Source organism: Lepus europaeus, chromosome 8, assembly GCF_033115175.1.
Source record: "Lepus europaeus isolate LE1 chromosome 8, mLepTim1.pri, whole genome shotgun sequence".
Classification (NCBI taxonomy): Eukaryota; Metazoa; Chordata; class Mammalia; order Lagomorpha; family Leporidae; genus Lepus; species Lepus europaeus.
Genome location: NC_084834.1, coordinates 106,483,276 through 106,510,032, shown reverse-complemented (window position 1 = coordinate 106,510,032; position 26,757 = coordinate 106,483,276). Strand labels below are relative to the sequence as shown.

At 40.1% G+C, this 26,757-nt stretch overlaps 1 protein-coding gene across 1 annotated transcript in view; it reads left to right on the top strand.

The window, feature by feature from the left end:
* DCK (deoxycytidine kinase) overlaps nt 1-26,314 on the top strand; it is a 29,352-nt gene extending 3,038 nt beyond the window's left edge. The window contains exons 2-7 of the mRNA XM_062198726.1: nt 2,804-2,919; nt 15,774-15,967; nt 18,230-18,377; nt 20,883-20,998; nt 21,923-22,013; nt 24,433-26,314. Coding sequence (XP_062054710.1) covers nt 2,804-2,919; nt 15,774-15,967; nt 18,230-18,377; nt 20,883-20,998; nt 21,923-22,013; nt 24,433-24,459 — 692 coding nt within the window. The 3' untranslated portion in view covers nt 24,460-26,314. The remainder of the gene's footprint in view (nt 1-2,803; nt 2,920-15,773; nt 15,968-18,229; nt 18,378-20,882; nt 20,999-21,922; nt 22,014-24,432) is intronic.
* The last annotated feature ends 443 nt before the right edge of the window (nt 26,315-26,757 follow it).

Sequence of the window (26,757 nt, the reverse complement as noted above, 5' to 3'; positions counted from 1 at the left end):
TAAAGAGCTGGATATTAGTCTGACTGGATTGATTAGTACAGTTCCTCACAGCTATTTTCTAGGTAAAGAAGACCGTATGTGGGGCTGGCATTGTGACATAAAGAGATATGCCACCTTCAATGCTAGCATCCCATATGAGTGGTGGTTCCCATCCCTGCTGCTCCACTTCCAATGCAGTTCCCTGCTAATGAGCCTAGGAATGTAGCAGAAGATGGCCCAAGTCCTTGAGCCCCTACACCACGCTGAGAGACCTGGAAGAAGCTCCTTGCTCCTAGTTTCAGCCTGGCCCAGCCTGGGCTGTTGTGGCCATTTGGGGAGAGAGCCAGTGAATGGAAGATCTTGCTCTCTCTTTCTCTATGTAACTCTACCTTTCAAATAAATAAAATAAATCTTTTATTTTTTTTTAAAGGGAAAGAGTTTATTGGAGGAAACGCAACAGACTGGAGGGAAGGGGCGAAGAAGAAAAAGAGAGAGAAGGAGAGTGTAAGAGAGAGAGAGACAGAGGTCAGGAGACAGAAAGGAAGAGAGAGAATGAGTGAGAGGAGAGGAGAAAAAAATTAATCTTAATAAAAAAGGAAGACAACATGTGAAAATGAGAGGAAGCTGAACAAAGCCATTTCAAAAGTAAATTTAGTGAAAAGACCCTCAGATCAATAACACAATGGATTAACTTCTCTTTCAACTAAATGTAACTTATTATATTTAGAAATATGAACCCATGAAATTTTTCTGCATGTAAGCAGGATCAGAAGAAAGTAGAATGTGCTAGCTTTAAGTGCTTTTAGACTCTAACGGATTCCAGATTTTTAAAACTGTTCTTTTGGGTGCTCTTTCTGAATATCCTGTTCTTTTCATCTTCCATCTAACTTAGTGATTGTTGGGTGATGTTTTGTGTTTTTCACTTACCATTATTCCAAATGGTGTACAGTCCCTAATCTTGGTCCTGCACATAAATTTTTAAAAGATATTGCTTGTCCATGATTAAATCTAATAATTAGCCAGTTCATCCTTAAAAGTTCTTTTCCTCTCCTCTGGAAATAATAGGACTTTTCTCTTGCTTCCTATCTGTTCTCATGGTGCTGCCTTTTTATTTAGTTGTCGTCTTTTTTCTGTTCTTGTGATCCTTTAACATTCTTCCAGTTTTTTACTTCTTTTCTACTGCCCTATATGAAGTCTGAGGTTTGAATATAATTATGGTAGTAAAAGGTAAAGTTCTTTTTGTTCTTAGATCCAATTTGGAAGGAATAAGAACTTTTACCTATCAGTATATTCAAGTTATTTCATCTGTGTATTCATGTATATACACAAGGGTACATCAAAGAGTTCCTAGAAAAATGAAATTAAAAGATAAGTTTGGGGCTGGCATTTAGCCTAGTGGATAAGAAGCTTATGTACTGACTACACTTTCCTGATGGTGCAGACCTTAGGAGACAGTGGTAATGGCTCAAGTAATTGTGCTCCTGCCACTCATAATAGAAGGATTGAATTCCCAGCTCCTACTGTCAACCTTGCCCAGTCTCAGTCATTGTAGGCGTTTGGGGAGTGAACTAGTTAGTTGATGGGAACTCTGTGTTTCTGCCTGTGTGCCTCTCTGTCTCTCAAATAAATGAAAAAGATTTTAAAACAGATAATTTATTTTGGGTCAAAAAATTTAAGACCTATATTTTTTCATAATATGTGTTTTCCGTGAACGTTTTGCAGATTTCCTTTATATACACAAATGTGTATATATGTAGTGAGGAAGAGGAGGAGAGAGAGAGAGAGAAAACATTGTTTACCAGAGATGTGTAGTATAGCCACATTTGGTGACTTCAGATACAAAGGGTGTGGTTGTCGTATTGCTACACCCTGTTTGATTCTATGTCAAGACAGTTCTAACCATAAATGTAATATATTCCTGAATAATTTTAAAATTGAACATAGTATGTCCTGATTGCATATGGTCTATTTTCTTTTACTCCTCCTAGATATCTCATAAGCTGATGAATGATCAGGGTAAAGTATGAGCACATGTGTGTGTCTCTCTTTTTAAATTTGGTAGAGTATACTGGGCATGGAACCATGAAAATGAGGCCGAGAGAACATGACTGTTGTTTATGAGAAGTGCTTTGCAAACATGTTTTTAAAGTTTCTGTTAGCCAAAGTGACTATTAATGTTATATAATAAACATACTGTTTCCCATTCTAAAACTTGAGGTCCTAGGTAAATCTTTATATTGATTTTATGGCTGTTTATTGATTGATTTTAGACAGATAAGAATGAGCCTGTTTGTGTCCAGCGAGAATGGAGCTAGTAGAGAGGACACTTCTGAAAATGGAAGACCCTGAAATGCCTATCATGGTAGGGATAGGTACTTTCATCACAACAGTTTGCATGAGCACAGTGTAATTGTATTTTGAGGAAACCGAGAGGTTCAGGGGCTTGCCTCAAATCACACAACCGATTATGTGGACCAGTTGTCTAATTTTCTAAGGATAGGCAATGTAAGAGTAGGGTTTTTTTTTTTTTTTTTTTTTTTTCCTGCCATAACGTCTTACCTAGAATTTCACCAGGATTTTAATTTCATGATTTTGCTAAACTAAAAGTAATAACAAACAAATACGCTTAACAAAAATTGAGTTCTTTTCTGTTTTCATTAAAAAGAAAATCTAAAAAAATTTAGGAAGTTGAATGTTTGGGGATTTTTGCTTTTGTGTTTTGAGTTATTTATTATTATAAATCCTGTAAAAGTTCATGACTAGTTGGCCTTTTTTTTTTCTTTCACAAGTTCTCTTTCTCAATTTGCCATTCTTCTTACAACAGCTGCAGGGAAGTCAACATTTGTGAATATTCTTAAACAAGTCTGCGAAGACTGGGAAGTGGTTCCTGAACCTGTAGCCAGATGGTGCAATGTTCAAAGTACTCAAGATGAATTTGAGGTATGAGAATAAAATTTAAGTAATAAATGTGACTTAGAAGAACAGAGTATCTAATCTCTTTTTTACTCCTGCCTTTTCAAATAAGACTTTCAAATCTAACTTTAAGTCTGAAGCTTCATCCTGGCAGTAACATGGATATATGTATATGTATATGTATATATACACACACACATATATGGTACTCTAAAAATTTTGTAGAAAATGCATATTATTATTTTTTTAAAGATTTAATTTATTTGAAAGTCAGAGGTACACAGAGAGAGGAGAGAGAGAGAGAGGCCCTCCATCCGTTGGTTCACTCCCCAATTGGCCACAACAGCTGGAGCTGCACTGATCCGAAGCCAGGAGCCAAGAGCTTCCTCTGGGTATCTCACGCGGGTGCAGGGGCCCAAGGACTTGGACCATCTTCTGCTGCTTTCACAGGCCATAGCAGAGAGCTGGATTGGAAGTGGAGCAGCTGGGTCTTGAACCGACGCCCATATGGGATGCCGGTGCTTCAGGCCAGGTCGTTAACCCACTGCGCCACAGCACCAGCCCGAAAATGCATATTATGAGAATATTGCATGGATTTCAGATTCTTTTCAGCCAAAATTAGCTTTTTTTAAAATATTTATTCATTTTTTTGAAAGGCAGAGTTGTAGAGAGGAAGAGGCAGAGAGAGAGAAAGAGAGTGAGAGAGAGTGAGAGAGAAAGAGAAAGAGGTCTTCATTCACTGGTTCACTCCCCAGATGGCTGTAATGGCTGGAGCTGTGCCTATCTGAAACTGGGAGCCATGAGCTTCTTCCAGGTCTCCCATATGGGTGCAGGGGCCCAAGGACTTGAGCCATCTTCTACTGCTTCTCCAGGCTATAGCAGAGAGCTGGATCAGAAGTGGAGCAGCCAGGACTGGAACTGGCACCCATGTGGGATACCTACACTGCAGGGAGCGGCTTTACCTGCTACACCACCGTGCCAGGCTCCCCAAATTAGCTTTTAGTTCCATTTTCCATGAAATTGTTGTAGTACCCTTGTATATGTAAACATTATCAAACTCTGCATTTGAGATTTATGCATTTCATTGCATCTATGTAAAGTTTAAAACATCTTTTAAAAATTCAGAAAATTATTTAAAAGGTTTTTAAAAATCTAATTGAAAGTTAAATTGCTTGAATGACATCTTTCCTTTGCTTAAAAACAATCAAGAAAAACAGAAACTGAAAAAAATCTACCCAATAACTTTTATTAGTTTACTTTTCAAGCCTTTTGTCTTAGAGAAAATTATTTAATCCTCATTTTTCTTTTTTTTAAGATTTATTTATTATTTGAAAGGTACGGCCGGCGCCGTGGCTTAACAGGCTAATCCTCCACCTGTGGCGCCGGCACACCAGGTTCTAGTCCCGGTTGGGGCGCCGGATTCTATCCTGGTTGCCCCTCTTCCAGGCCAGCTTTCTGCTATGGCCCGGGAAGGCAGTGGAGGATGGCCCAAGTGCTTGGGCCCTGCACCCGCATGGGAGACCAGGAGAAGCACCTGACTCCTGGCTTTGGATCGGCGAGATGCGCCGGCCGCAGCGGCCATTGGAGGGTGAACCAACGGCAAAAAGGAAGACCTTTCTCTCTGTCTCTCTCTGTCACTATCCACTCTGCCTGTCAAAAAAAAAAAAAAAAAAAAGAAGAAGAAGAAGAAAGAAGAAAGGTAGAGTTACAGAGAGAGGGGGAGAAACAGAGGGCCATCTTCCATCCTCTGGTTCATTCCCCAAATGGCTGTAACGGCCAAAGCTGAGCCCATCCAAAGGCAGATGCCAGGAGCTTCTTCTGGGTTTCCCCACGTGGCTGCAGGGGCCCAAATACTTGGGACATCTTCCACTGCTTTCCCAGGCATGTTAGCAGGGAGCTGGATTGGAAGTAGAGCAGCCAGGACTGAAACAGCACCCATATGGGATGCCAAAGCTGTAGATGGTGGTTTTACCTACAGTGCCACAGCACCATCCTCATTTCTTTGTGCTATACTTTTTCTTGCCATGTGTTCACTGTAGCACAATTTTCAATTTCCCAACACTTTGCCATTCTGTATTACAAATGAGAAAAAAAAGAGAGTTTCATTTTTTTAGAGCATAAGTTTTGCTTATATATATATGAGAAAGAGAGATTACTGAGATTTTCAATTCTGGAGAAAATAGAATGGGAAGCAGTGAAGTAGAAACCTTAAAATGAAAATGTGTGGGGCCAGCACTGTGACATGGTGGGTTAATTCCCTGGCCTGAAGCTCTGGCATCCCATATGGGTGCCAGTTCTAGTCTCAGCTGCTCCTTTTCTATCCAGCTCTCTGCTATGGCCTGGGAAAGCAGTAGAAGATGGCCTAAGTTCTTGGGCCCCTGCCCCTATGTGAGAGACCTGGAAAAAGCTCCTGGCTCCTGGCTTTGGATTGGAGCAGCTCCGGCATTGCAGCCATCTGGGGAGTGAACCAGTGGATGGGAGACCTCTCTCTGTCTCTACCTCTCTCTGTAACCCCTTTCAAATAAATAAAATAAAGCTTTTAAAAAAAAAAGAAAATGTGTGCTAGAAATTTACGTTGATCTGAGGAGGACAAGAGAATGCAAAAATGCTTTTTTTTAAAGTGTAGCTGTTGGTATGAAGATTTCTGGGAATAATAGAGTAATTGACATTTAGGTAACATAAACAAGGAGCAATCACTAGAGTTAAAATGAAGACTTTGAGTATATGTGGTTTTGACCAAAAATATTTTCTCACATATTCTCTCTATTTGCCAGTTGTAGTTAACTCTAGGCCTGGTTCCCAGTTCAGTGTACACTGTAATCCTTTGAATATCTAGGGCTAAATCTTAAAAAGACTTCCCTTCTCATATGAACCCCTATTTGCTTAAGAAGTTGGTATTTCATATCAGAAATTTCGGGAAAGATAGGGTTTGCTATAAGTAGAATTTTGAAGTAATTAATTTATTTGCTTCTTTATTTCAACATTTTTTATTGATGTATAACTATACAAAAATATATAAAACATACATGCAAGTTGAAGAACAATTTTAAAGTGAACATCTTTGTGGTTCTTTTTGTTTTGCTTTTTCAAAGATTTATTACAAAGGGAGAGACAGAGATCTTCCATCCCTTATTTCACTTCCCAGATGGCTGCAACAGCCAGGGCTGAGCCAGGCCAAAGGCAGGAGCTGGGAACTCCATCCGGTTTCCCATGTGACTGGCAGGGGACCAAACATGGGCCACCATTTTCTGCTTTCCTGGGTGCATTAGCAGGGAACTGGATTGGAAGTGGAACAGCTGGGACTAGAATCAGTGTTCATATGGGATACAGGCATTGCAGGCAATGGCCTGATCCACTGTATCACAGTGCTGGCCTCAAACCATCATCCAGATCAAGAATGGAACATTATTCCAAAAGTCCCTTTTTGCCCTTTCCTGACCATATCTCTTTCCCTAGGGTAATGCTCTTCCCTAAAGTAATCACTGTCAATCACTATTCTTCTTCTTCTTCTTTTTTTTTTTTTTTTGGACAGGCAGAGTGGACAGTGAGAGAGAGAGACAGAGAGAAAGGTCTTCCTTTTTGCCGTTGGTTCACCCTCCAGTGGCCGCCGTGGCCAGCGTGCTACGGCCGGCATACCGCGCTGATCCGAAGGCAGGAGCCAGGTGCTCCTCCTGGTCTCCCATGGGGTGCAGGGCCCAAGCACTTGGGCCATCCTCCACTGCACTCCTGGGCCACAGCAGAGAGCTGGCCTGGAAGAGGGGCAACCGGGACAGAATCCGGCGCCCCGACCGGGACTAGAACCTGGTGTGCCGGCGCCGCAGGTGGAGGATTAGCCTATTGAGCCGCGGCGCCGGCCACAATCACTATTATTCTTGTAATAAAAATTTTCTTGCTTTCTATAAGTAATGACCAGGTGCCTCTATTGTGGCACAGTGGGTTAAACTGTAGCCTACGAATTTGGCATCCCATGTTGGATCTGGTTTGAGTCCCAGCAGCTCCACTTCTGATCCAGCACCCTGCTAATGGATCTGGTAAAGCAGCAGAAGACAGCCCAAGTACTTGGGCCCCTGCCATCCACATGGGAGACCTGGGTGGAGTTCTGGCTCCTGGTTTTGGTCTGGCCCAGTCCTGGCCTTTGCAGCCATTTGGGAAGTGAACTAGTGATGGAAGATCTATCTCTATCTGTCTCTCTCCCTTCTCTTTAACTTTGCTTGTCAAATAAATAAATAAATTGTTAAAAAAATTAAATTAATGTGACCATCCATGAACATGTCTCTAAGAAATATAATTTAGTTTGTTTTTGAATGTTATATGAATGGAATCATACTATTTATAGTCCTCCTCTTTTGCTTAATAATTTTATGAAATTCGTTCATATGTTGCATGCAACTTGTCCATTTTCATTGCTGTATAGTATTTAATCATGTTTGTGTTCACTGTTTTTCCATTCTGTGCCTTGATTTTTTTTACTTTATAAGCAGCATTGTCATGAACATGAATTCTGATGTACACATAGGCAAGAATTTCTTTAGGAACCCGAAGTAAATTCCTGGGTAGTGAGATATGCTTCTGGTCTTCCAAGGTGATAGACTCATTTCCACTCTACATTGCAGTCAAGCTCTTCTTAGTCAGTGTCTTTACCAACATTAATTTTGTTTTGCTTCATATCTACACTTTGTCATTCTGAGTTTTTACTTTTATATTTTTAGTTTGGATTTCCTTAATTGTTAATGATATTAACATTCTTTTTTTAAAAAGATTTATGTATTTTACTTGAAAGTCACAGTTACACAGAGAGAGGAAAGGCAGAGAGAGAGAGAGGTCTTCCATACATTGGTTCACTCCCCAGATGGCTGCATGTCTGGAGCTGCGCTGATCCGAAGCCAGGAGCCAGCACTCATATGGGATGCCGGTACTTCAGGCAACAGCTTTACCCGCTATGCCACAGTGCTGGCCCCAATGATATTACATTCTTTTTCATGTGTATATTGGCCATTTGGATTTCTTTAGTGAAATGCCTCTCAGGTCTTCCTTGGGTCATGTCTTCCCTCTCTCAGCATTACTGCTTTCCAAAGTATGTCTAGGGGCCTCTGGCTTTCTGAAGGCATTCATTATTAAGTCAGTGTCAGAAATATAGAGGGAAATGGTAACCTGAATGGACCCAGGTGACCTCTATTTAGCTTTAGTATCCATTCTTAGTTTTAGTCTCAGGCTTCCAACTCATATGAATAACTGGTTTGTTGACACACTTTTTTTTTTTTTTTTAATGTTTTATTTATTTATTTGAGAGAGTTACAGACAGTGAGAGGTAGAGACAGAGAGAAAGGTCTTCCATCTGCTGGTTCACTCCCCAAATGGCCGCAATGGCCAAAGCTGAGCCAATCCGAAGCTAGGAACCAGGAGCTTCTTCCAGTTCTCTTATGCGGGTGCAGGGGCCCAAGCATCTGGGCCATCTTTCATCATTTTGAAAACACTGCCATAGCAGAGAGTTGGATCAGAAGCGGAGCAGCTGGTACTAGAACCGGCATATGGGGTGCCGGTGCCACAGGCTGATGATTAACCTACTGAGCCACAGTGCCGGCCCCAGTACACTGCTCTTTAGACTCAGTGTGCCTCATGTTAAACAGGGGCACAGAAACTGATGAACAAAACCCAAAATATCAAAAATTTTAATTTGTAGACAGAATGTAGTTAATGTAGTTGTCAGAGTCACTGAATTTATATAAATCCATTCTCTGTTAGGGTGTAATTCTCATCTAGTGGAAGGAACTTTTAAGAAACTGAAGAGTTTGGATATGTTTTCAAATAATAAGAGATCCCTTGGGATTTTAAATATGTGCGATGCCTCCCAGTTAAAAATTGTTGCTGATGGCCGGCGCCGTGGCTTAACAGGCTAATCCTCCGCCTTGCGGCGCCGGCACACCGGGTTCTAGTCCCGGTCGGGGCACCGATCCTGTCCAGGTTGCCCCTCTTCCAGGCCAGCTCTCTGCTGTGGCCAGGGAGTGCAGTGGAGGATGGCCCAAGTGCTTGGGCCCTGCACCCCATGGGAGACCAGGAGGAGCACCTGGCTCCTGCCATCGGAACAGCGTGATGCGCCGGCCGCAGTGCGCCTACCACGGCGGCCATTGGAGGGTGAACCAACGGCAAAAAGGAAGACCTTTCTCTCTGTCTCCCTCTACTGTCCACTCTGCCTGTCAAAAAAAAAAATTAAATAAAAAATTGTTGCTGATGAATCACTGTTAGTGTTGGGAATATATTGAACACTTTCATTACGTTGCAGAGGTAAGTTTTGAAAACACTGCATTATTATACATTGGGAACTAATTTAAAATAAGATGATTGTATATTGAACTTGGAATCAGAGCCCAGAGGAATTAGGTAGATATATTAATGGCTGATGTCATGAAGCTGTGACACATTCATGCATCTGTCTTCATTTTAAGACATGATGGCTTTGTGAATCTTTTTTTTTTTTTCCTGTGAATCTTTTTTTAAGATTTTATTTTATTTATTTGAAAGATGGAATGACAGAGACACAGAGATCTTCCACCCATTGGCTTACTCCTCAAATAACTGCAATGGTCGGTGCTAGGCCAGGCCAAGGTCAGGAACCTGGAACTCCATCTGGGCTCCCATATGGATGACAGAGGCTCAAGTACTTGGATCACTTCAGCCCACATTAGCAGGGAGCTACAATGGAAGCAGAACAGTTGGGACTGAGATCCGGTGCTCTGATATGGCATTGCAGGCCATGGTTCTACCTGCTGTACCACATACCAGCCCCAGCTCCATGAATCTGATATTCATGTTTATGAACTGGGGCTTTTTCTTTCCATGTACTAGAATCACAATGCCTAACTGGCCTTTGTTTATAACTAGCATGCCGATGATCCTATTAATATTCTTTCATTGGATAGTTCACTGTAAATCTGTCATCACTCCAGGATATAATTTTGATGATATGATTTAGATGCATATTATTTTGGTTGGTAGCTCTAGTTTCTTTGTGTATATTGTAGACTACTATACTGTAGTTGGTCTTCTGAACTTCTGGGTAGAGTGTCAGATATTGTGAGGATGCTGTTTTTGAGGGTAAGGTTGTATGTGACAGTGGTTGGTTGGGTGACTTTGCTTGTATTTGGGAATGTTCTTTTTGTCTGGACTGACATTAGATTTTTTTTAAAAAGTAATTTATTTGAAAGGGAGAAGGACAGAGATCTTTCATCTATAGGTTCATTCCCAAATGACTGAATGGTCAAGGTTGGGCCATCAGGCCAAAGCCAGGAGACAGGAGCTTCATCTGGGTCTACCATATGAGTGCAGAAGCCTGAGTACTTAGGCCATCCTCTGCTGCCTTTCCAGGAATATTAGCGGGGAGCTTGATTGGAAATGGAGCAGTGGGAATTTGGACTGCCACCTTTATGGGATGCTGGCATCACAGGTGGTGGCTTAACTTGCTACGGCACAATGCCAGCCCCATGGACCTGCACTAAATTTAGGAAGTGGTATTTTCTTATTTCATCCTAGATCCTTTTCTCAGAGTCCTTCCTGGTCTGTTCTTTATGGTTATAATGTGAATCAAGGACTATCTAAATCTTAGCTTTGTTATAAAACTGTCAAAAATGAGAAGTGGATGTCTTCAGACCCAACTCTGGCAAGACCAGTTCTACTTGGGTTGTTAACCATTCACTCACATTTCTTAGCAGTTGTGGAATAGGACTGTTGCTTGTGATCTCTTCCCTTAGTAACTAAATGTGCACCTGCATGCTTAGTTTTGTTTTAACTTTTTTATTATTTTTTTCACCTGCCACCTAGTGGCTGAAATGTTGCTATGCTATTGATACTACCAATTTTGAGTAAAATGGAACAGAACGCCTAAAAAGATTATTTAATCTGTTCTCCCCGCCCCTTCATCCCTTCCTCTGATAAGATGATCTTTAAAATTCCCCATCCACGTGATTACCAATCTTTATTATTTAAAATAAGTCTTCAATATAATATACTTTGATGATTTATGTTATTATTTAGGCCCAGAGCTTTGATTTAATTGCTTACTTCTGGCTTTTTTTTTTTTTTAAGGTTTATTTATTTATTTGAAAGAGTTACACAGAGAGAGAAGGAGAGGCAGAGAGAGAGAGAGAGAGGTCTTCCATCTGCTGGTTCACTCCCCAACTGGTCACACCAGCGGAAGCTGTGCTTTACCCACTGTGCCGCAGCACAGGCCCCTGTTAGTACACTATTAAACTAAGAGATAGGGCAAGCTACTGCTTGCAATGCTGACATCCCTTGGCTGAGCATCAGTTCAAGTTCTGGCTGCTCTGCTTCCAGTCTAGCTCCCTGCTAATGTTCCTGGGAAAGCATCAGATGGTAGTTCAAGTAATTGGGCCCCTGCACCTATGTGGGAGACCCAGATGGAGTTCTGGGCTCCTGGCTTTGGCCTGGGCCAGTCCTGGCCATTGTGGCTACTTGGGGAGTGAATGAGTCAACGGAAGATCTTTTTTCTCTGCCTCTGCCTCTCTCCCTGTCATTCTGCCTTTCAAATAAGTAAAATGAGGCTTTAAAAAAGAGAGTGACAAAAAGTAGCATCTTCAAAGCTGTAAAATTCTGCTACAGAATTTTTATTCGGTTTTAATTTGTGTATTTATGTTTTTAGGACTAGTTGATTTTTTTCATAATTTGGTAGTGGTTCAGAATTGATCCTCTGAGTTGAGAGAGAGTTCCCATTATTTGGTTCACTTCCCAGAAGCCCAACAAGGCCAAGGCTAGGATAGACTGGGCCAAAGCCAGGAGCTGTGAACACCCTCCAGGTCACCTACATGGGTATTAGTGATACTATCCTGCTTATTAATAATTTTCAATGTTAACAAGCCTGTGGGTTCTTGTCATGTATTCAGAGAAGAATTCTGAATACTGATTCAAATAAACCAGACAAGATGGTAAGTTCTTAAGCTTTTTATTCAGTGAGAGAAATGCACAGGGAAGTGAGAGCTTTATTTAGGAGAGAAAGAGAGATCTAGAAGCTAAGTTAGGTCCATACTAGGTGGAGAGCAGGCTATGAGCCACATGGAGCAAGCCCAGGAAAGCAGGCAGGAAAGCAGAGAGTGAGTGTATGGCCCAAAGGCCAGCGCCTGCAGGGCAACAAGGGGAGGGCCCACCGTGTTCCAGGCCTTTTATTTACTCCCTGATGGGAATGGTTATGTAGTCAGATGGACAGGTGGGGTCTGTAGGGGCATGAGATCACAGAGGGGGAAAGACGAAGGCATGGTCTTCTGCTTACAAATCTAATCAATTTTATCCTGTCTGCCTGCCTGCATCAGTAGGAGTATAGCGATGGATCAGGTGATTGAGTTCCTGTCACCTTCATGGGATACCTGGGTTGAGTTCCTGGCTGCAGTGCAGACCTAGATATTGTGGGCGTTTAGAATGAATCAGTAGATGGGAGCTCTCTCTGTCTCTTTATCTTCTGTCTCTGCCTCTCAAACAATTTTTTTAAATTTTAAAAAATACTTTGTTGATTACCTTCATTTCTCTGGAAAAGTTCAATTGTATTAAATATCCTCTCCTTGGAGAATGCCAAATAAGTGGAAAGTATTTTTTTTAACTTTTATTTAATAAATATAAATTTCCAAAGTACAACTTTTGGATTATAGCAGCTTTTTCCCCCCATAAATTCCCTCCCACCTGCAACCATCCCATCTCCCACTCCCTCTCCCATCCCATTTACATTAAGATTCATTTTCAATTATCTTTATATTCAGAAGATCAATTTAGTATATCGTAAGTAAAGATTTCAGCAGTTTGCACCCACACAGAAACACAAAGTATAAAGTACTGTTTGAGTACTAGTTATGCCATTAATTCACATAGTATAACACATTAAGGACAGAGATCCTACATGGGGAATAAGTGCACAGTGACTCTTGTTGTTGATTTAACAATTGACACTCTTATTTATGGCATCAGTAATCACCCAAGGTTCTTGTCATGAGCTGCCAAGGCTATGGAAGCCTCTTGAGTTCGCCAACTCCGATCTTATTTATTTATTTATTTATTGACAGGCAGAGTTAGAGAGAGATAGAGAGAAAGGTCTTCCTTTTCCGTTGGTTCACCCCCCAAATGGCTGCTGGGGCCCGGCACGCTGCCGTTGATCTGAAGCCAGGAGCCAGGTGCTTCCTCCCGGTCTCCCATGCGGGTGCAGGGCCCAAGCACTTGGGCCATCCTCCACTGCTTTCCTGGGCCACAGCAGAGAGCTGGACTGGAAGAGGAGCAACCAGGACAGAATCCGGTGGCCCAACCGGGACTAGAATCTGAGGTGCCGGCGCCGCAGGCAGAGGATTAGCCAAGTGAGCCATGGCGCCGGCCAACTCCAATCTTATTTAGACAAGGCCATAGTCTAAGTGGAAGTTCTCTCCCTTCAGAGAAAGGTACCTCTTTCTTTGATGGCCTATACGGAAAGTATATTAACAAAGATTTATTCGGTAAGCTGTTTGGGAAGGCAACTCACTGAATCCCATTTCAAATAATAGTCTTCTCAATATTTTCTCAACAGCTGTTGACTTTGCATCCTGTCATTTTATGCCTTTTTTTCCTCTAAGTTTCGAAGAAGATTGTCTTCATTTTGTGGTTTGTGGTTCTTTGCCTCAAGGTGCCGTATGTTTGCATGATTTTTTGGTTCTTAACAGAAACTTTGAGGACAGTTGTAATATTAATACTTCTGGAGTTTGTTTTTCAAGGAACACCTGTGTTGGGCATGAATTCCCAATAAGTTTTCAGGTTGTGCTTATTTGGACTAGGATTGAGAATAGGAATTAAACCATAATGTTTTCTTTTTTGATAATAAATACACAAGACTAAAGGTAACTGTAGCTCTTAAATTACAAAAAAGACTGGTGAAGAATGGTTTGTGCACCATAGGGACCTGTGAGGACAGGTCAACTGATTTATTTATTTTTTTTATTTTTATTTTTATTTTTTTTTATCTTTGACAGGCAGAGTGGACAGTAGAGAGAGACAGCGAGAAAGGTCTTCCTTTTGCCGTTGGTTCACCCTCCAATGGCCGCCGTGGTAGGCGCACTGCGGCCGGCGCATCGCGCTGTTCCGATGGCAGGAGCCAGGTGCTTCTCCTGGTCTCCCATGGGGTGCAGGGCCCAAGAACTTGGGCCATCCTCCACTGCACTCCCTGGCCACAGCAGAGAGCTGGCCTGGAAGAGGGGCAACCTGGACAGGATCGGTGCCCCGACCGGGACTAGAACCTGGTGTGCCGGCGCCGCAAGGCAGAGGATTAGCCTAGTGAGCCGCGGCGCCGGCCTGATTTATTTATTTTTAATGATTTATTTTATTTGAAAGTCAGAGTTACGCAGAATCAGAATTACACAGAGAGAGAGAGAGAGAGAGTCAGAGATTTTCTTCTGCTGGTTTACTCCCTAGATTGACTGTTACGGCTGGAGCTGGGCTGATCTGAAACCAGGAGCAAGGAGCTTTTTTGGCATCTCCCATGTGGGTGTAGGGGGCTAAGCACTTGGGTCATCTTCTGCTTTCCTGGGCACATTAACAGAGAACTGGACCAGAAGTGGAGCCAGTGTCTCAGGCGGTGACTTTACCAGCTTTGTCACAGCATTGGCCCCAATTAATTCATTTAAAAATCAGTTTAATAAGCCCATTGCATATTAACATAAAGAGCATTGTTTTTAAATTTTTTAAAAATTTATTTGAGAGGCATAGTTACTGACAAGAGAGAAGGAGAGACAGACAGAGGTCTTCCATCCCCAAGTGGCCATAATGGCTAGAGCTGAGCCGATCCAAAGCTTGGAGCAAGGAGCTTTTTCTGGCTCTCCCATATGGGTGCAGGGGCCCAAGGACTTAGGCCATCTTCTGCTGTTTTCCCAAGCCATAGCAGAGAGCTGGATCGGAAGTGGAGCAGCCAGGACTTGAAATGGTGCCCATATGGGATGTGGGCACGGCAGGCGGTGACTTTACTTTATACACTGCAGCACCGGTCCCAGGATCTATTTTATTATATAGAAGATTAAAGTTACAAATTCAGTGCTTTAAGGGACCTGGAGACTAAGCAGTACAGATGGTTCCTGACTTAGAATGGTTCAGTTTACTGATTTTACAATTTCACAGTGGTGCAATGGTGATACATATTCAGTTCAAAATGTATTTCAAGTTTTGAATTTTGATCTTTTTCAGGTTGGCAGTATGTACTATGATACTTATGTGGTGCTAGGCAGTGGTAACAAGCCATAGCGCTCAGGCACTAAGATAAAACAGTAAACCACCAATCATCTACAGTGTACTGTGTTGCTGAACTATGAGGTTTGGTAGTTCATGAGTGTTAAATGCATTTTCAACATAGGATATTTTCAACTTATGAAGGATTTGTTGGTAACTAACCCTATTGTAAGGCTTGTTAGAGAATCATTAGGGAATGATGGGGGCTGATAAACTGGAGAGCATATTCCACCTGATGGAGGTGAGTATGACTTGGCCCTGATTTTTGCCAAGAGGAAATAGAAGCACAGTGTTGTTTGTTTTTTTTTTTTTTTTTCTATTTCTAAAAAGAAGATATAAGTCCAAATAGTTTATGTGAAATTATTAACTTTCAACCATTGAAACTAATTCAATCTTTAAAAGTCCCATTTGAGTGAAATAATAAGTTAGCTTGTAAACAATAGGTTAGTTTGTAAACTGTTCAGAGAAATAACTAAGGATTCTTTCAGACTTCAAGCAACCTGAATGATGTAGTGAGTAAGAGGAAGGGGGTTTAATCACCCTGGTTTTCCTAATCATGATACTTTTGTTTATCCAGCTTCTCTTTTTTGAGCCTACTTAAAATACCCCGTTGATCATTAACTTTTCTTTTTGTAAATTCAAAATAGGAACTAACAACGTCTCAGAAAAGTGGTGGGAATGTTCTTCAGATGATGTATGAAAAACCTGAACGATGGTCTTTTACCTTCCAATCATATGCCTGTCTCAGTCGAATACGAGCTCAGCTTGCTTCTCTCAATGGCAAGCTCAAAGATGCAGAGAACCCTGTATTATTTTTTGAACGATCAGTGTATAGTGACAGGTACGTACAAATAAATGGCTTGCATTTGGGTGTTTAGAGCCTTGTCTTAAAACGGGACCTTTTTTTCCCCTGCTCTTGGAAATCAAATATGGGGAGGCTGAATTTGGGGATTTGAGATGGGAAATGACATTTACTAGCCACAGCAGTCTGGTACTGATGACATTAGGAAAGTTCTAGCATTTGTAATCCCTGCCTTCCGTGAAGGTGATAGGGTATGTAGTGGCTCTCATTCATATCTGCAGAGGGTTCTTTCTCTTCCAATCCTTTAAAAATTCTTACATGCTCTTACTAAATCTGTATCAGTATCCTTAACTCAAGTGCAGCAAGGATATGAAGATCTATACAGGCCATAGAGATACCCTGCTTGTGTCAGCATTTATTTTATTTTATTTTTTTAAGATTTATTTATTTATTTGAAAGGCAGAGAGAGAGGGAGAGAAGAGAGAGGGAGTGGTCTTCCATCCACTGGTTCATTCCCCAAATGGCTGCAATGGGCAGAGCTGGGTCGATCCAAAGCTGGGAGCCAGGAGCTTCTTCTGGGTCTCCCATGTGGGTACAAGGGCCCAAGGACTTGGGCCATCTTTTACTGCTTTCCCAGGCCATAGCAGTGAGCTGGATCGGAAGTGGAGCAGCCGGGTCTTGAACTGGAACCCATTTGGGATGCTGGCACTGCAGACAGTGGATTTTACCCGCTACACCACAGAGCCGGCCTGTCAACATTCTTTTGACCTCCAAAGTTACCTCAGAGAGAGGCTTTCAAAAGTTGTTGGTCTCATGACCCCTTTCCATATCTATCATTATTCATGAGTCCTCAGGCCTTTCTGATTTATGTTTTTATAATTTATTGTTATTTAAAATTACTACTAAAAAATCCATTTCATATTAGCACAACTAACATACTTTTGGGGGCAGGCTTTTTTTTTTTTTGGACAGGCAGAGTGGACAGTAAGAGAAACAGAGAGAAAGGTCTTCCTTTTCTGTTGATTCATCCTCCAATGGCCGCTGCGGCCAGCGCACCGCGATGATCCGAAGCCAGAAGCCAGGTGGTTCTGGTCTCCCATGGGGGTGCAGGGCCCAAGCACTTGGCCATCCTCCGCTGCACTCCCTGGCCACAGCAGAGAGCTGGACTGGAAGAGGAGCAACCGGGACAGAATCTGGCACCCTGACTGGGACTAGAACCTGCCAGCAGGCGGAGGATTAGCCTATTGAGCCGCGGCGCCGGCCTAGGGGCAGGCTTTTGATGCAGTAGTTAAGATCCCACTTTGAGGCCAGCGCCACGGCTCACTTGGCTAATCTACCGCCTGCAGCGCTGGCACACTGGATTCTAGTCCCGGTTGGGCTGCCAGATTCTGTCCTGGTTGCTCCTCTTCCAGTCCAGCTCTCTGCTGTGGCCCGGGAAGGCAGTGGAGGATGGTCCAAGTTCTTGGGCCCTACACCTGCATGGGAGACCAGGAGGAAGCTCCTGGCTTTGGATCGATGCAGCGTGCCGGCCGTAGTGGCCATTTGGAGGGTGAACCGACGGAAAAGGAAGACCTTTCTCTCTGTCTCTCTCTCTCACTGTCTAACTCTGCCTGTCAAAAAAAATAAAAAAAAAAAATAAAAAATCCCACTTTGAATGCTTACATCTGTATCAGAGTGTCTGGGTTCAAGTACTGGCTCTGCTTCTGATTCCAGCTTCCTGCTAATATGTACCTGTGAGACAATAGGTGGTGGCTTAAGACCTTCAGGGATGTCACCCACGTCGCAGACCTGTAGTGAGATCCGAGCACCTGGGTTTGGCTTAGCCCAACCCCAGCTGTTGTGGCCATTTGAGGGTGAACTACCAGATGCAAGATCTTTGTTTTTCAGTCCCTGTCTGTGCATTTTTTGTGAATCTCCTTAATGTTTGACTCAATTAAAGACTGCTGAGCTTTCATTTATGCTATATATGCCAGAGCCTTGAATTGGATGGAATCAGTTTGATAAGTTTGATAAATTCTATTTGATAAGTTCTTCTGATTGAAGCATAGTAGTATTTGAAATCATCTGGCCTCTCATAACACCTCTGGAAGGATCTCAAGGGCTTCCAGAGAACCCCAGGCCACAGTTTGAGAATGACTGGCCGGAACATACTTCCTGTTGTTAGAGAGAGTAGTTTTTTTTAGCTTTCCAAGGATTCTGTATGCCACAGGAAAATGTTTCATGTCCACTTAATAGATATGTTTTCTCTTTTTGTGGTTTTTTTGGAAATGATAAGATGTATTGATGAAGACTCTCTTTCAGGTATATTTTTGCATCTAATTTATATGAATCTGACTGCATGAATGAAACTGAGTGGACGATTTATCAAGACTGGCATGACTGGATGAATAACCAATTTGGCCAGAGCCTCGAATTGGATGGAATCATTTATCTTCGAGCTACTCCAGAAGTAAGACCCAATAAAAATTTGTTTCATTGAAAAAAGTTTTTTTAAGAACTTATTTTTTGTATTTATTTAAAAGGCAGAGTTACAGAGAAAGAAACAATTTTTTTTAAGATTTATTTATTTACTTGAAAGGCAGAGAGTTACAGAGAGGCAGAGGCAGAGAGAGAGAGAGGTCTTCCATCCACTGGTTCTCTCCCCAAATGACTGCAATGGCTGGAGCTGGGCTGATCAGGAGCCAGGAGCTTCTCCCATGTGGGTGCAGAGACCCAAGGACCTAGGCCATCTTCCACTGCTATCCTAGGCCACAGCCTAGAGCTGGATTGGAAGTGGAGCAGCTGGGACTCGGCACCCATATGGCATACTGGCACTGCAGGTGGCAGCCTTACTCACTATGCCATAGCACTGGCCTTGAGAAATCTTCCATTCTCTGGTTCACACCTCAATTGCCACAACTGCCAGGTCTGGGCCAGGCTGAAGCTATGAGCCTGGAGCTTCTTCCAGGTCTCCCACGTGGGCGCAGGGGCCTAAGCACTTATGCCATCTTCCACTGCTTTCCTAGGCTTATTAGCAGTAAGCTGAATTGGAAATGGAGCAGCTGGGACTTCAACTTTACTGCGCCCAGATGGGATGCTAATGTCACAGGTGGAGGCTTAACTTGCTATGCCACACCACCAGACCCATTCATTGAAAATTTTAAGTAATATTTAGAAATCCTTGGGCTGGCACTGTGGCGCACTGGGTTAGTCCTCTGCCTGTGGAGCCGGCATCCCATATGGGCCGCGGTTCTAGTCCCGGTTGCTCTCTTCCAGTCTAGCTCTCTGCTGTGGCCTGGGAAAGCAGTGGAGGATGGCCCAAGTGCTTGGGCCCCTGCACCCGGATGGGAGACCAGGAGGAACCTCCTGGCTCCTGGCTTCAGATTGGCACAGCTCCGGCCATTGCAGCCACTTGGGGAGTGAACCAATGGAAGGAAGACCTCTTTTTCTCTCTTGCTCGCTCGCTCTCTCTCTCTCTCTCTCTCTCTGTAACTCTGCCTGTCAAATAAATAAATAAATATCTTTAAAAAGAAAATTTAGAAATCCTTTCAGTGGCATGTAGCAAAGGCAATTTAATTCCACATACCATCCTCCACACCCTCTAGTTATCTACCTCCAAACATATAACTATAGGTGGAAGTCTTCTGCTTTCTCAGAACACTAGAAGCCCAGACTTGTAAGTCACTCTTTTAGGCTCTTGTCTGTTCTTCCTCACTTAAATTTTATTTTTCATTATTTCTTCCTAATGTTTGCAGGCTCTCTCATTCCATCACAGTAAGGAATTTGTTCAAGCAACTCCTGGAATATAGTCTTCATGAGGTGGAGTTTTGGGTATTTTAATTACTGTTGAATTTGCAGTGCCTAAAACAGGGTCTGTGTTTGTAGTGGGAACTTGGTAAATGTTTGCAAAATGAATGGTGAAGTTAATGGAGGTCCATTTCCAGAAATCTTTTATAGTTGTTTATGTCTTGGAATGAATGGATAATGACAGCTATGTTCTAGAAGAGACTTAGAGGACCCTTGCCATTTTTGTTTATAAGAATGAGCTCACTGGAAAATGTGCCTTTCATGATAGGTTGTAATAGGTATTATATTTATACATGATATTATGTAATGAATTCAGAATATCAATTGGTTGCTTTTGATAAAATAAATAATAAGATTATACTTAGTAAGAAGTCTTCCGGCTTAAATGCTTGCATTCTCATTGTTTCAGATTTTTAAAAATTTCTTTGTTAAATAATAAAGAAGGAGGGCAGGCATTTTGCCTAGTAATTCAGTCACCTCTTTGGACACCTGCATCCCATATAGAGTACCTGGATTCTATAGGGAGGCAGTGCTGATGACCCAAGTAATTGAGTTCCTGCCTCCCACATGGGAAACTTGGATTGGTTTCACTGCTGGTATTTTGGGGAATGAGCTAGCAGATAAAGAGTCCTGTCTTTCCAAAAAAAAAAAAAAAAAAAAAAAGAGATAAGGAAAAAAAAGAGTAACAAGAAGTGCTGATAAATATAAATGCCATAACTTCCAACCTAAATTAGTTTTGTTTATGATGTCTTTTGGTTAAAAGAGTGCTTAATTACTGAAAAGAGAAAGTAGATTTGGAAGCACAGTTTTTATGTTGCCATAATCTTATGCATGTTATTTTTGTTAGTGGAAGAAGCTCCTTGCTCCTAGCTTCAGATTGGCCTAGCTCCAGCCTTTGTAGCCATTTAGGGAGTGAACCAGTGGATGGAAGATATTCTCTCTCTCTCTCTCTCTCTCTCTGCCTCTGCCTCCGCTTCCCTGTAACTCTGCCTTTCAAATAAATAAATAAATTTTTGAAAAAAAGAAAGGAAGAGAAGTGAACTGTTTGATCTTGCAGTAAGTAGTCTGTGGTTGGCATAATTGAAGAGCACTAGAAAGCAACATCTTGATTGCAGCAGACAAGAATAATTGTTTTCTTTTTCTCCCCTCTTTTATTGCTTGCTTTTAGAAATGCTTGAATAGAATATATTTACGGGGAAGAAATGAAGAGCAAGGCATTCCTCTTGAATATTTAGAGAAGCTTCACTATAAACATGAAAGCTGGCTCTTGCATAGGACACTGAAGTAAGACCTCCTTATTCTTGCTTACTGTTCATTTTGAACACCTTTATTGCATTTTAATGCTTAGCACCATGTAAAATTTTCATTTAGTAATTTTATTTATTGATGTCTCCCAGAAAATTAGGTGTAGATTTGATTATCTTGATTGCAATGAGATCTTGTTTCCTTAAAGTTTTTGTAACTTAATGATACCCCAGTGGTACTCATTGACAGTATAATATATTGAATTTTACTTTAAATGATAAAGTAGGAGTATATCTGTTTATGTCACTTAAATATTCTTTCAGAAAGAATTTTAAGATACAGTCTTATCTGCAGACTACAAAAGTTATACCCACAGCGCATAGTAAGTGTTGGTTAAGATGAAAAAGCCATTACATTTGTGTATTTGTTTTAGGAATAAACAGTAACTATAGGCTTAGGTTCTATCTGTACGTTTAAGCATCTGTGGGGGTCTTGGAACATTGCTCCTGTGTATAAGGAGTGATCATTGTAATATATTTCAGATTTGTTTCTTCGAGCATGGTGTGAGAGAGTATAGCGTGGTTGTTGAGAGTGTAGATTGTCTTCAGTCAGATTGTGACTTAAGTGCAATCTCACTTAGTGGTGTATGCATTGAGACTCAGAATGACCTCTGGGCTTTAGTTTTCTTATCTCCAAAATGCAAAAATTCCTACTTGTTATTTAGTTTGTTTTTGAGTAGAATCATGTTAGAATGCCTTGGTTTATAAAATAATTTACCTGTAAATTGTAGTTCCAATATGTATAGTAAATCTAAATGAGGAAGAAGGAGCTGTCAGATGAATACTTGCAGGGTAACTTTAGTGTAAAATGATTGACAAATATTTTGATTTTCCTAAGATACAAGTTTTTATTGTTTCTATTTTTTATATTTTCTGATTATTTTGTTCATCTCTTTTTAAACAGAACCAACTTTGATTATCTACAGGAGGTACCTATCTTAACATTGGATGTTAACGAAGACTTTAAAGACAAACATGAAAGTCTGGTTGAAAAGGTATAGTTAGACAAAAACTAGATGATTTGTCATCTCTAAAAAAGTCTACTAAAGGAAATTTTCTAGTAGAAAAGGTTACATAAAGTTAGGTTAAGAAACAGTGAAGAGGTGAAAAGTACTTTAGATTGTTTAGATTGTTCTGACTTTAAATTCCAGCTTGGTGACCTGTGCTAAAATAAGGATCTTCTTTATCCTTTACTTCCTTTCCTTTACTGACCATTCTTTCCACAGCACCAGTATTTAGATATCTTAATAGTGAACTGCTTGTGAAATTGAGTTTATTTTTTTTTAAATGAGATTCCGTATGGAGGCTATTTAAAGCTGTAAGATATGGATCTCTTTCCGATCTAAGCTGAAATCTTGAGAATAAAAGATTTAGTTTTGGTTTCATTAGATCACAAGGGATGAATTGACATTGCCTGATATTTGAGTCATTGTCTTAATTAGTGTTAACTTATCTCCCCAGATAATTGGGAGTTGATTGTTCTTTTAAGTGAGTTGGTTGCACATATTGATAAAGGGACTGGGAGATAATCTATTGATATACACTTAAGAGAATAGTAAGGAGAATTGTACAATGATTATCCCTGTATTCTGGTTAGTTAACTTAGTGATTTATGGTCTAAAGAAGAAATCACAATTTTTTTCTTTAGTTTTGAGAAAAAGCTGATTTTTTTTTTCTTTGTCTTGTCATGAAGTGTCTGCTATTTACTATAATAAGATGATGACATTCATAGGGGATATATTTCAAGAATTTTGATCTCAAACGTTTTACAAAATACAATAGCAAATGGTTGTTTTTTCCAATATAAAGTAAAGCATATTTGAAATTCAAATGATGTGTTCCTACCATTGGTAATGTTAAAAATATAGGGTAGAAGTCACTTAAGGGGCCAACATTGTGGTGTAACAGGTAGAGCTGCTGCCTACAGCGCCAGTATCCCATGTGGTTGCCAGTTGGAGTCCCAGCTGCTCTGCTTCCAATCCAGCTCCTTGCTAATGTGCCTGGGAAAGCAGTGGAAAATGACTCGGGTCCCTTGGGCTCCTGTGCTTATGTGGGAGACCCGAATGAAGCTCCTCCTGGCTTTTGCCTGGCCTAGTCCTGGCCATTGTAGCCATTTTTTGGGAGTGAACCAGCAGATGAAAGATCTGTCTCTTCCTCTCTAGTTCTGCCTTTCAAATGATTAAAGTAAATCTTTTAAAAAAAAATAACTTGAGACTTAAATAAAATTATCAGTCTTTTTAGAACTATCAACTGAATCTGTAAAGCACTTTTTCAATGTTACCTAACATTTATTTCACTAAGAATCATTTCACATTATTTATTTTTACTTTTATTGATAGTGCTAGCAATTGGCTTTTAAAAAAAATTTTTTTTAAGATTTATTTATTTATTTGAAAGAGTTACACAGAGAGAGAGAGAGAGAGAGTGAGAGAGCGAGTGGGCATTAACCCACTGAGCCACAGTGCCGGCCTCATCTTTTAAGATATTTTTACATGGCAACGATTTTTGACATTATGTAGTCTGGAATATGAACAAGAGTCTTGCATTGTGGTATTTCAGTTGAGTAGATTTATTCACTGCTTATATAACTTACCCCATATACTAACATTTATGCTTCAGAAAAATTACAAATATACTACATGTCTAACTTTCAGTTTTTTAAATTATTATAGTTATTAAAATTGTCAGTAATAAAGCTGCACAGTGATCCATGGTATTTAAATGAATAGATTATAAAATTAATATTACAACTGTTTTAGGACTTTTTCTTTTTTTTAAGATTTATTTATTTACTTTGAAAGTCAGAGTTACACAGAGAAGGAGAGGCAAGGAGAGAGAGAGGTCTTAAAATCCACTGGTTCACTTCCCAATTGGCCGTGCCGCAATGGCCAGAGCTTTGCTGATCCGAAGCCAGGAGCCAGGAGCTTCCTCCGGGTCTCCCACGCGGGTGCAGGGGCCTAAGGGCTTGGGCCATCTTCTGCTACTTTCCCAGGCCATAGCAGAGAGCTGGACAGGAAATAGAGCAGCTGGGTCTCGAACCAGCGGTGGCTTGCCCCACTATGCCACAAAGCTGGCCTCAGAACTTTTTTAATTCAGATGTAAATTAAATAACTCCTAATCTTTTAGGTCATTCATCTTTTACTACTGAAGTATGTAACAATATTTGTAGAGAAAGTAAATGATATGACATTGGTACAGAATTACTTACTGTTGGGTAGATACTTTTAATTGAATATGATTTTTAGATATGAAGGGTCTTCAGAATGTTCATGAAAGATATATATTATGAAAAAAATGCATGAATTTTAAAATACTTTTTGTACCCAAATAAACATCTTTTAATTTCATCTTTTGAAGTGTCCTCATATTTCAAATTAGTCAAGGAATTACATTAATATTTTTTTCTCTTCTCAGGTCAGAGAATTTTTGGGAACCTTGTGATCTTACTGAAGACTACAGGTGACCATATGGTTCCAGATCCTTCAGCTTTGTATGTCTTCATAGCTCCACATTCATGCAAGTCTTTTTAGAAAACCCAAGTTTTTAACCATCTTTGTTCCAAGATAAAAAGATTATCTTAATGAATTCCATGTAAAACTTTAAGACCTCCTTCTCTAATTTTTTTCCCTTCCTTTTTTTGTTTAAAATGACATTGAGTTACCTTTCACAACAGAAAGTCTGGAGATAGTTGGTTCTAGAATCAGTGTAGTGGCTAACTTGTATATTATAAAGGCCCAGCCTCCTTCTATCTTTCCTCATAGTCTTCCTCAGAAGATTGTTTTTTTTTTGGTCATGGTGCTTCTCACTTTGCTGGTAACCATTTTCTTAATTGGTAACTTTAATGTCACATAGTAAATGGTGTGTGTCCTATGTAAATTAGTTCACCTATTAAAAGTTGAAAAGTGAATTTAAGGAATCGCAGTAATAAGGATTCTGAAGTTTTATTTTAAATGTTTATCAGATGCCTCTCATTCCACCTTAATTTATATGGAAAATAAGGTCCAAGTTCAGTATTTAATGACTTCACTGATATTTATTAATATGTCTATAAAAATGTTTGTAGAGCAGGTTTGACTTTGTTCCCAGTTTGGCCATGGGGGTAACCTGTCTTATAAGTCATTTAGTATTTTCTCTACCTTTGCTTCTCATTTGTAATAAGGGTAATCTTTGACTCATGCTTTATGTGAAATTTTAGAGGACTAAAGAGAAACTCTTTCTTAATAGATAACTGAAAGTTATTATATAAAAGTGTAAAGATTCAATGTACATGGAGCTTAAAATTGCTACCTGTTTTATCTCAGCTCTACTATTCTTTTTGAATGGAAAATTATTATAGTTAAAAGATTTGTTTAATCTATACTTGTCCTTAAATCATTTGAGTTGGAAGTGTAGTTTTTTCTATGTTTCTTACAGTATACGAACTATTAAGGGAACATAGTATATAGTTTTTTTCTGCTGTTCCTTCTTTACCTTCTGTACCTCATACTTAGTGAGAAGTCAGAAAGTAAAGCGATCGTGAACTATCTTATTAGCAATTTGTTCTGTTTAGTCCCACCTCTTATATCCTGCCTCATACTGCTTTTTGTACTGTCTGGATTAATTAGGTAGCCTGCTATTTTAAAGTTTACATACAAATCACACATTTCTACTTTGAGAGCATTGTGGTTCCTCTTCACTTCATAGTTTATTTTATTTTGTTTTGTTCCTTTCAGAGAAGTTATTGATAAAAGATGTTCTTGCTTTTTGTGTAATACATCATGAAAGTATTATCAATTTTTGTTGAACTAGGAAATAAAGTTTAAAAACACAAGGAAGTTGAAACTTCCATTAATAAGTCACACTTATTTAATCTTAAAACTATGTGAATAGTTATAAAAGTCGGCTTAGATTCATGTTAGCTCTGTGTATGATTAAAGAGGTTTTTTTGAAGGCATGCAGTATATTTCCATTGTATTTAACCTTTATTTCTATTTCATGTTTTAGAAAAATTGTGTGCTTTTGGAATGAAGGAAAAAGTCACATTTATTTTGAAACTACCATTTTCTTTCCTCAAATGTCATGTTTTATTTTTTGTTTCTTATTCAATGATGATAATGTTTTGGATTAGCCAGTCCAGATGCACTGACTTTGAAACAGTGACTTATTTTCAAATCTGTAATTACTATTAGTATTTAAACTGTCTCTTCTGTGTATTTTTGGTTAATTTTTGTTTGAAATACATGAACTTGTCTACTTATTTACATATTTGTTAATAAATAAGTTTAAATCTAATGAACTACAGTGGAGGTACATTCATTGATCTGTTTAGAATTAAAATTTTATTCTTGAAGAAAATTACAAAAATAAAAGCGGGAAATGGTTTATATGAATTACATTGATTCTGTTTTAAAGGGAGGCTTTTAATTCAGTCATTTTCAGTAGCCTTTAAAAATGTTTAATGACTTTTTTAATCTGTGGAATGAAATTAAACTAATAAAAATACGTTATTTATTTGTGATAACTAAAGCTGTACTGATATGGTGGGAACATGAATTGAGCCAAATGGTCTGTTTTATTTCTTGGATATTTTCCTATATTACCTTCCATCAGCATTTATTTATTTATTTATTTATTGACAGGCGGACAGTGAGAGAGAGAGAGAGACAGAGAGAAAGGGCTTCCTTTGCCATTGGTTTGTTCACCCTCCAATGGCCGCCGCGGCCAGTGTGCTGCGGCCGGCGCACCGCACTGATCCAAAGG